Here is an 11,365-nt window from a genome sequence, read left to right as displayed (position 1 = left end):
TCACTTAGAACTGAAGTGCAAAAAAGCAAACAAATATAAGGTCTGAGAAACAGAGCAGAATAGTGGTCACCAGGGGTGGGTGGAGGAGGAAATGTGGACGTGCTGGCCAAAGAGTAAAAAGTTTCAGTTATTAAAGAAGAAGTTCTAGAAATATAATGTACACCATGGTGACTATACTTAACTATATAGTATTGTATACTTGAAGTTTGTTAAGAGGGTAGATTTTAAGAGCTTGCATTTCCAAACATACACAAAAGAAAAAGTTAAGTATNTAAACATGTCAAAACATCAAGTTTTATACTATATATATATATATTATACATATACACATACATACAATTCTTATTTGTAAGTTATAAAGTTGAGAAGAAAAATTTAAACTCTACTGTGAGAATTTTTTTCCACTGAAGGAAGAACATTNCAAATCAATATTTCTTCTCTGTTATCTTTTGGTAAAAATAAGCTAATGACAATAAGTGAAACTCATATCACAGAAATATTTAATAAAGTAATATGCAATGATGTCTATCTTGATTGTATACAAACAGCACAAACAGCATCATTTTACATATCTGAATACTGCAAAGAAATTATTACCCCCTAGCTCTGCAGAGTTTCCAAATAGACAAATTTAATTATATTCTCTAGATGGTACTAAATAATATACAAGTACACTGAAACATTTTGTCTTTATTTTTTTAAATATATTTTATTGTCAAATCGCTTTCCATACATATCCAGTGCTCATGCCAACAAGTGCCCTCTTCAATGCCCATTACCCACTTTCCCCTATCACTCACCCCCATCAACCCTCATTTTCTCTCATTATTCAAGTCTCTTCTAGTTTGCCTCCCTCCCGCTAACTTTTTCCCCCTTTCCCTTCCCCTTCCCCATACTCTTTTATTAACTTACTCAATATCCAAATATGAGTGAATACATATGGTATCTGTCTTTCTCTGCCTGACTTTTCTCACGTAGCACGATACCCTCCAGGCCCATCCATGTTGCTACAAATAGTCAGATTTCATTCTTTCTCATTGCCATGTAGTATCACATTGTATAGAAAAACCACATCTTCTTGATCCATTCGTCCGTTGATGGACACTTAGGCTCTTTCCATGTTTTGGCTATTGTTGAGAGTGCTGCAATGAACATTGGGGTACATGTGCCCCTACGCATCAGCACTCCTGTATCCCTTGGGTAGATTCCTAGCAGTGCTACTGCTGGGTCACAGGGGAGTTCTGTTAATTTTTTGAGGAAACTCCACACTATTTTCCAGAGCGGCTGCACCAGTTTACATTCCCACCAACAGCATAGGAGGGTGCCCGTTTTTCCACATCCTCACCAGTATCTCTAGTCTCCTGATTTGTTCATGTTAGCCACTCTGACCAGCGTGAGGTGGTATCTCAGTGTGGTTTTGATTTGTACTTTCTTGATGAGGAGGGACTCTGAGCATCATTTCATGTGCCTGTTGGCCATTTGGATGTCTTCTTTGCAGAAGTGTCTGTTCATGCATTCTGCCCATTTCTTCACTAGATTATTTGTTTCGCAGGTGTGGAGTTTGGTAAATTCTTTTGTAGATGTTGGCTACTAGTCATTTATCCAATATGTCATTTGCAACTATCTTTTCCCATTCTATTGGTTGCCTATTAGTTTTGTTGGTTGTTTCCTTTGCAGTGCAGAGCTTTTTATTTTGATGAGGTCCCAACAGTTCATTTTTTTTTTACTTAGAAAATAGATTTATTAAAAGATATTGCATTCTTTAATATAATTGCTGGAAAGATTAATGTAACTTCTGTATTTGCATATTATAAGATATATTTTATGGCCTAAAATATTATCCATTGCTCTAAGTAACGTATGGATGCTTGAGAATATCATGGACTGATTAATAGTTAAATGCATATTAGGTTAAAGTTGGTTGTTTTATTTTCAAATCTTCTATCATTGATGTCTTTAAAGCCAGTTTGACCTAACATGTTGAAACTTCCCAATATGATGGATAGGTCTATTTTTTTTTCTTGTGGTTTCTTTCTTGCTTTATTTTTTTTCTTTGACTTTATTAGGTGGGTACATGATATTTTATTATATCTTCCAGTTTACGCATTTAAAACTAACTAGGCTTTTCATTTCAACATTTTAATACTTAGGTTGTATTCTCTGTGTGACAATATAAACTTGCTTAATTGTGATAAGGGCATTAATGCTAATCAATATACTATTTGCTTCCATACAATTCTCTGTACTTTTGTTTGTTTGTTTGTTTTTAATAGTTTATTGTAAAATTAGTTTCCACATAACACTCAGGGCTCATCCCCACAAGTGTTCATTTTTGTTCTTGATTCCCTTGTCTTTGGAAATGTATCGAGTAAGAAATTGCTGCGGCTGAGGACAAAAAGGTTGTTTCCTGCTTTCCCCTCTAGGGTTTTGATGGTTTCCTATCTCACATTCAGGTCTTTTATCCCATTTTTAGTTTATTTTTGTGTATGGAGTAACAAAGTGGTCTAGTTTGGTTCTTCTGCATGTTGCTGTCCAGTTCTCCCAGAAACATCTGTGAAGAAAGATTGTCAAAGATTACTTGGCCATCCATTTGTGGGTCCAATCCTGGGTTCTCTATTCCTTTGCTCTATGTGTCTGCTTTTGTGAGAATACCATACAGTCTTGTGGATTACAGCTTTGTAGTAGAGGCTAAAGTTTGGGATTGTGATGCCTCCCATTTTGGTTTTACCCTTCACTATTACTTCAGCTATTTGGGATCTTCTCTGGTTCCATTCAAATTTAAGGATTGCTTGTTCTAGCTTTGAGAAAAATGCTGGTGCCCATGTTGACTGGTATTACATTGAATGTTTAGATTGCTTTGGGTAGTTTTGACATTTTAGCAATATTTATTCTTCCAATCCATGAGTATGGAATGTTTTTCCATTTCTTTGTGTCTTCTTCAATTTCCTTCATAAGTGTTCTATAGTTTTCAGCATACAAATCTTTTATATCTTTGGTTAGGTATTCATAGGTATTTTATGGGTTTTGGTGCAATTGGGAATGGGATCAGTTTCTTGATTTCTCTTTCTGTTGCTTCATTATTGCAGCATAAAAATGGAACCAAACTCTTTACATTGATTTTGTACCTTGCGACTTTGCTGAATTCATGGATTAGTTATAGCAGACTTTTGGTGGAGTCTGTCAGGTTTTCCATGAAAAGTATCATGTTATCTGTGAAACGTGAAAGTCTGACTTCTTCCTTGCCATTTCTTTTTTTTTTTTTATTTCTAGGAGAGAGAGAGAGACAGCGTGAGCAGGGGAGGGTCAGAGAGAGAGGGAGTCATAGACTGAAACAGGCTCCAGGCTCTGAGCTGGCAGTCAGCACACAGCCCGACGCGGGGCTCGAACCCACGAACCGCGAGATCATGACCTAAGCGAAAGTCGGACGCTTAACCGACTAAGCCACCCAGGCGCCCCTCTTCCTTGCCATTTCTGATGCCTTTTATTTCATTTTGTTATCTGATTGTTGGTGCTAAGCCTTCCAAAACTATCTTACGCAACAGTGGTGAGAGTGAACATCCATGTCATGTTCCTGATCTCATGGGGGAAATTCTCAGTTTTCCCACTGAGGATGATATTAGCTGTGGGCTTTCCATAAATGGCTTTTATGATGTTTAAGTATGTTCCTTCTATCCCAACTTTCTCAAGGGTTTTTATTAAGAAAGGATGCTGTATTTTGTGAAATGATTTTCTGGATCTATTGGCAGGATCATATGTTTCCTTTATTTTGTTAATGTGATGTATCACAGTGATAGATTTGTGAATATTGAGCCAGCCCTGCAGCCAAGGAATAAATCCCACTTGATCATGGTTAATAATAAATTTTATAAGCTGTTGAATTCAATTTGCTAGTATCTTGTTTAGGATTTTTGCTTCCATATTCATCAAGGATATTGGCCTGTAATTCTCACTTTTTGCTGGGTCTCTGTATTATTTGGGAATCAAAGTAATGCTAGCTTCATAGAATGAGTTCGGAAGGTTTCCTTCTGTTTCTATTTTTGAAATAACTTGACAATGATAGATATTAACTCTTTTTTTAATGTTTTNAACTGATTTAATTTCTTCACTAGTTATGGGTCTGTTCAAATTTTCTATTTCTTCCCAGATGAGTTTTAGTAGTGTGTGGGTGTTTAAGAATTTTTCCATTTCTTTCAGGTTGTCCAGTTTGTTTGTTGGCATATAATTTCTCATAGTATTCCCTGACAATTGCTTGTATTTCTGAGGGATTGGTTGTAATAAATCCATTTTTACTCCTGTTTTATCTTTTTGGGTCCTTTCTATTTTCTTTTTGAGAAGCCTGGCTAGAGGTTTATGAATTTTGTTTATTTTTTCAAAAAAACCAAATGTTAGTTTCATTGACCCATTCTACTGTTTTTTGTTTTCTTGGATTCTATATTGTTTATTTCTGCTTTGATCTCTTCTTTCTCTTCTTCTGCTGGATTTGGGGTGGCTTTGTTGTTCTGCTTCTAGTTCCTTTAGGTGTACTGTTAGATTTTATATTTGGGATTTTTTTCCTTGTTTGTTTCTTAAGACAGACCTGGATTGCCGTGTTATTTTCCTCTTAGACTGCCTTTGCTGCATCCCAAAGAGTTTAGATTGTTGTACTTTCATTTTCATTTGTTTACATATAATTTTAAATTTCTTCTCCAATTGCCTAGTTGACCCATTCATTCTTTAATAAGATGTTATTTAACCTCATTGCTTTTGGAGGTTTTCCAGACTTTTTCCTGTGGTTGTGATCTGAAAGCATGCATGGTATGATGTGAATTCTTTTATATTCATTGAGGGCTCTTTTATGACCCATTATGTGATCTAATCTTGGAGAATGTACCATGTTCTCATGAGAAGAAAGTGAATTCCACTATTTTGGGATGTAAAGTTCTAAATATATCTGTCAAGTCCATCTGGTCCAACGTGTTGTTCAGGGCCATTGTTTCTTTATTGATTCTGTGTCATTGATCGATTCCCTGCTGTCAGTCAAACATTAAAGTCCTTGGCAATTAGCACATTCTTTTCAACAAGAATGCTTATGTATGTGATTGTTTTATTTATTTGGGTGTACCCATTTGATTATATCACTCAGTTCTTGAATTCTCCTTTCCTGCTCCTAGATCAATTTATCTCTTTCTCACATTCCTCTTTTCCATAATTTTATATTCTAAATCACCTATTCTCCTCTCTGCCTCTTCATTCCGCACTGTGGCCACTTCCATTTTATTTTGCACCCAATTTATAGCATTTTTAAATTCATTTAGACTATTTTTAAGATCCTTGATCTCTGCAGCAATGGAGTCTCTGCTGTTCTATGCTTTTTTCAAGACCAGCGATTTTTTTAAGTTTATTTATTATTTTTTAAATAGTTTATTGTCAAGTTCTTTTCCATATAACACTCAGTGCTCATCCCCACAAGTGCCCTCCTCCATGCCCATCTCCCCCCTCCCCCCAAACCCATCAGTCCTCAGTTTATTCTCAGCATTCAAGAGTCNTCGGGGCCTGGTCGTTCAGGAGGTGTTTTTTGGAGAGTGTTACTAGCTCTCTGCTGTTGTGCCTTTGGTTATTTCTGTACTCGTAGTGATGTTTTGGGGCCTTCACCAGATGTGCTTTTGTTTGTTCCTTGAAGTAGCCCTGGCAAGGAAAACAGGCCAACAAACAGGAAACAAAAACACGCAAATGCACAAATAAATAAAACAAACAAACAGACCAAAAAAAAAAAAAAAAGACAATCTAAAAACATAAAACCAGAAACACCATCTACAAGGAAAGAACTTGGTGGAGGCGGTGCTGATGGAAGAGCATATACAAAGAGAGAAATGACAGGGGCAGGGGGAAAGAGAAAACGAATATTGAGCAGGCAGAGAGACTAAAAGGCTTAATTCAGAGAGAGAGAGAATAAGGACAGAGGCGAGAAAAAAGAAACGAAGATCAAGTTACCCATAGAAAGTATATGGCCTGATTATTCCAGAAAGAAAGAAGGAGGTGTAGAACATGCATCAAGAGAATGGATTACATATGTCTGTTTAAGAAAACAATAACCAGAGTAACCCGCCTAGAGGAGGGAAGAGGTAAGGAGAAAAGAGAGAATATATCTAAATAACAAGCATTGACCTAGAGTTAATTCAGGCAATGCTGCAGTGCTGGTTCCATAGTGTCTATCAAGCTCCAGCAGATAAGCAACTATCTAGTGCAGAGGGCCATGGTTTGGTATAGATGGGCCCACCCCTCCACTGTGAGCCCCGCAGACCGATCCCTGAGACCCCAACTTGGTGGTTGTGGGGAGAAAAATGGCAACCTCCCAGTCCCTTCTTCACGGACCAGGTGTTCCAAATTATTCCTTTGGATCCGTCCTCTCTGTGCTACGGGCACAGATAAGACGGGCTGTTTCATTCTACCGTCTCCTATGTCCCTCACTTAGCTGGGTTTTAAACTCCCACCCATGCACATTAACAATGCCGCCCGAAATGTCATACTGTGGCTGTGCTGCAGCACTTCAGGGGAGGGGACTGGATTCTCCTTCTGCAGCCTGTGCCCCTGCCATACCACCGAACCCTGATGTGACGCTCCTCCTACCCAGGTGTGGGAACAGGGCTGCCAGCCCCAGTCCAAAGAAAGCCCTGCAGTTAGAGATGTGTTCCCTCTCTGAAAGCACTGCCATTAGAGATGGGATGATGGGATCCCTCTGCCGGGTCCAAGGTTTTTCTCTTGTCCAGATACAGTCTTATGCTTCCACAGCCACTCCTTCTCTTCCCTTTGTCTCTCCACAGAAGGCCCCTCTCCGTGCCTCCGTGGCCCCTTTTATCTCCCCCAGTTTGCAATCACGCACCTATAGGGCCATCTGGTTTTCCCATTTTCTTCCAGGTAGACTCTGTCTCCTTTCCTCCCAGACTCTTAAGAGTTCAGAGTCCTTTGGCTTCAACCCTTCTTTGTTTGAGAGACATAGGGATTACAGATCCCCCTACTTCTCTGCCATGTTGGCCCCTCTCCCTACTGTAAATTTTTAAAAAGATGTTTAACCAACAAGAAGAATTGAAGTGTAAAAGATTTTAGAGTTAACCATAAATTTACCAGAAGATTCAATTAACCAGGACACGTCAATCATAGTGTTTTGGGTAGTAGAGACTTTATTGGAAATTAATTTAAATGGAGGAAAAATTCACTTTAACTGAAAATATTGCATGAAAATAACATTTTCATTATTTCATATATTCTAAGTTCTTCAAATACTGGANGGAGCCTATTTCAGAGTCTGTATCTCCCGCTCTCTCTGACCCTCCCCTGCTCACGCTGTCTCTCTCTCCTAGAAATAAATAAAAATATTAAAAAAAATAAATGTATTGTGAAATATAATAAATATCAAGGAATTTTGTGTATTCTATAATAAAAGAGTACAAATTTACTTGAAAATTTAGAAATGTGTAAATTCAACTATTTGGGACAATTGCTATTTACCCTCCTACCTAGATTTTGAGATTTTCAAAGATGAATGTCAAAGTATGCTTTAAAATCATCATCTCTCTAAGATTAATAACAAAGAGAAAAAACACTAATAGTTAACAAGTATATAGGGAAGTGAGTCTCTTCCAGACTGCTAATGAAAATTAATAAAACATTACCCAGTGCTTATAACAGTGCCTCTTATAACAGTGCCTCATACACATACAAAAAGAATCCAAGAAATACTTTTGGTTAAATGAGTACTACCTTTATGCATTTCAGTTTGGCACTGTACTGATATTTTTTTATGCTTTCTGTCCTACTGTTCCATTTCTAGAAATTTATTTTAAGTAAATAGTGATAGATAAACATAAAGATTTGTGTACAAGGTACTTCAACAAAGCACTGATTATAATAGTAGAATAACTGGAAATATGATAAATTTCCAAAAAATTATGGGAATTGTACTTTGATAATGGTATATTCATACATCCATTTATTCATGCCACCGTAAAGAATTCTCTCCAATGTCATCCAACTAGTCAATGGTGGAGTCATAACTCAGACTCAGACATATACATTTCTCTACGAATGTAGATCAATCTGAGGTGACTTGAGGCCTGAAAAAATTAAAATTATAATGGCAAATAGGACTCTGGGTGAGGGGATGCTGTTAGTAGCACAGTCTTGGTAGGCAGTATGAGTTTGGCTAAAGGCCAGATCCCCAGGAAGACCGTAAGGAACCAGCTTTCTGGGATCCTGGAGACAAGGAAGAAAGAGGAGTTTTATCAGACGACTTATGGGGGTTTCACAGAGGAATCAGGAAATGATGAGTACCAAGGGTACCAGTCAGACACAGAGGATTAGGTGGACTAGGACACCAACATCAATGACAGGGATGAACCATCCAGGTATAGAGAAGCAGAAGAGCCAAGAAGGAAGCTCTGAATAGTTACCAAAGCAATAAGGACCCTCTCAAGAGCCTGAGACCTCAAAAGGTCAGTACTCCAGCTGGTAGCTCTCACAAGGCCTGAGAAGAGAAGGCACTGCTACCACTAGAATTACAGGAAGATGGCTCTGACAGAATTCCATGTATCAATCTACAGCTGAGCATACATTAAAGACATTCCTTTGGGTACAGGGAAGAACACGATCACAGAGGAGTTCAATTTACATTCACTGGAGACATATGAGCAGCTCGAGGCTGAAAAAAATCAAGTATAGAAGAAGTGGAAGTGCTCTAGGCCCATAATCACCTATCATTCAGTGATAGTGCCACTTGTTGGGGATCCAGGTCCTAAAGAAAAGAATGTGAATGTGGAAGGACTAGATACTGCTCCCATAGCTTCTGCACTACCGATGACAGCACTGAACCCATCATGCCTCCTGCTTGCTGCTCCCATACCTTCATCATTTTTAGTGATGATACATTCAAGGAATGATGTCCTCTAGGGCAGCTCCCAAAGGTCCCTGTTCAGGAGGTCTGCCCTGTGACCCATGACCCAACCCTGTACTGGGATCATGTCACAGACATCCGCTGCACTATTAGTTGAGCCTTCAAGATCATCAAGTACTATAGCACTGCCCATAAACTGCCACCCACTACCTCATGACTGGGTATTGGGCCACCAGTTCTCAAGTCCCTGCCTGCCTCTGGGACCCAAGCCTAGCACCAGAAAATTATCATCAAATAAGGGTATGTTTAGTACTTAGAAACTTCTTTCCTCCCCTGACGTGGGGCTCTTAACATTCTCCCTTCTTTCTCTGCTTCTCCCCTTTATCATCTTAGGCAGTATAAATAGAAATATATTCTCTAGAATAAGAGAAGTCAGAACCTGATTCTCTTCTATAGATGTCAAAATACATCGGAAGAAAACACTAACTATCCTCCACATTTCTGGCAAAGAATGATCATTATACACAAGAACTCCAACTTAGGGTATATGAGGATTAAAGTTAATATACTTATCCAGTTCGCAAAATTACTTCAAGTGTAACTGAATCTGCAAAGTTGGTTTATATTAGAGGGATGAGACTTTTTTTCTGTATGGCACCACTGGAAGAGTTGCAATGCCAATGGACAGAACTTATTATGAGACAGGTTTATATGTAAAATAAGGAAAGACCTTAGGTAGAATGAGAGCTCCCAGAAAATGGATGGACTGCCGTAGGTTCCTTTACCCAGAGTTTTATTATTGTATAGATAAATGGCCACTTAGTGTGCCTATCATGGAGGGGATTACAGAACCATACAGAAGGCTGAACTAGAAAATATCCAAGGTCACTTTCAAAACTGATATCTTAATGAACTTCTTAAACTAAGGTTTGCAAATATCAGGTATGCTTACATAAATTTGTCAAAAAAAATCAAACTGCTTATAATTACTAAGCCCCTGTACATTGTTATTCACTAAGAAAAATTAGCAACTTTTTTTCCCCATTGGAGTTAGGATTTTTTTAAATGTTTATTTACTTTTGAGAGAGAGAGAGAGCTGGGGAGGGGCAGAGAGAGAGGGAGACACAGAGAGGGAGACACAGACATAGGGAGACAACACGCTATTGTTGATAATGCTATTAAAATCAGAGTGCATGTTACCATGAATTAGTATTTTTGTATCTTTTGGGTAAATACCTAGTAGTGCAATTTCTGGGTCATAGAATAGTTCTATTTTTGAATTTTTGAGGAAATCCCATACTGTGGCTACACCAAAATGCATTCCTAACACAGTGTAAGAGAGTTCCCCATTCTCTGCAATCTTGCCAACATCTCATTTCCTGCATTATTAATTTTAACTATTCTGACAGGTGTGAGGTGGTATCTTATTGTGGTTTTGACTGATGATGAATGATGTTGATCTTTTCATATGACTGTTAGCCATCTAGATGTCTTCTTTATAAGTGTCTATTCATGTCTTTTGCCCATTTCTTCACTGGATTATTTGTTTTTTTGGGTGTTGAATTTGATAAGTTCTTTATAGATTCTGGATACTAGTTTATCTGATAGGTCATTTGCAAGTATCTTGTCCCATTCCATAGGCTGCCTTTAAGTTTTGTTGATTGTTTACTTCACTGTGCAAAGCTTTTTACCTTCATGAGATCCCAAAAGTTCATGTCTCCTTTTGTTTCCCTTGTCTCCACTGACATGTCTAAAAAGAAGATGCTCTGGCCAAGTCGAAGAGGTTGCTGCCTGTGTTCTCTCATAGGAGTCTAACGGTTTTCTATCTCACATTTAGGTCTTTCATCCACTTAGAATTTGTTTGTATATGGTGTAAGAAAGTGGTCCAGGTTCATTTTTCTGTGTGTCACTGCCCAGTCTTCGGAACACCATTTGTTGAAGAAACTTTTTTTCCATTGGATATTCATTCCTGCTTTATCAAAGATTAGTTAATGTAAATGTGGGTCCATTTCTGGGTTTTCCATTCTGTTCCATTGATCTACATATCTGTTTTTATGCCACTCCCATAACTGTCTTGATGACTACAGCTCTACAATTTAGCTTTATGTCAGAAATTGTGGTGTCTCCAGCTTTCCTTTTCTTTTTCGGGATTGCTTTGGTTATTCAGAGTCTTTTAAGGTTCCATACAAATTTTAAGATTGTTCTAGCTCTGAAAATAATTCTGCTGTATTTTTAAAGGGATTGCATTAAATGTTTAGATTGCTTTGGGTATTAAAGACATTTTAACAATGTTTATTCTTCAAATCCATGAACATTGAAATTATACCATTTCTGTGTGTCTTATTCAATTTCCTTCATAACTGTTCTATAGTTTTCAGATTACAGATCTTTTAACACTTTGGGTATGTTTTTTCCTAGGTTTATTATTGTTTTTACTGCAATTTGTTAATTGGATCATACTTTCTTTTCCTCCTGCTTCATTATTGGTATATAGAAATG

General features: G+C 37.8%; 1 protein-coding gene and 1 pseudogene across 1 annotated transcript in view; one reads left to right on the top strand and one right to left on the bottom strand.

Moving 5' to 3' along the window:
- LOC144226883 (MICOS complex subunit MIC27-like) overlaps nt 1-6,423 on the bottom strand; it is a 34,167-nt gene extending 27,744 nt beyond the window's left edge. Inside the window, exons 1-2 of the mRNA XM_077758389.1 lie at nt 6,352-6,423; nt 5,569-5,664 (exon numbers count right to left, since the gene is read on the bottom strand). Of these exons, the coding sequence (XP_077614515.1) occupies nt 5,569-5,664; nt 6,352-6,423 (168 nt within the window). The remainder of the gene's footprint in view (nt 1-5,568; nt 5,665-6,351) is intronic.
- Nucleotides 6,424-7,294: 871 nt separating this feature from the next.
- Nucleotides 7,295-10,363, top strand: LOC144226886 (vacuolar protein sorting-associated protein 72 homolog pseudogene; annotated as a pseudogene).
- Nucleotides 10,364-11,365: the final 1,002 nt, after the last annotated feature.

Source organism: Crocuta crocuta, unplaced genomic scaffold (assembly GCF_008692635.1).
Source record: "Crocuta crocuta isolate KB4526 unplaced genomic scaffold, BGI_CrCroc_1.0 scaffold2330, whole genome shotgun sequence".
In the NCBI taxonomy this organism is placed as follows: Eukaryota; Metazoa; Chordata; class Mammalia; order Carnivora; family Hyaenidae; genus Crocuta; species Crocuta crocuta.
The sequence above is the reverse complement of the archived record's forward strand: the minus strand, read 5'-3'. Positions and strand labels throughout refer to the sequence as shown.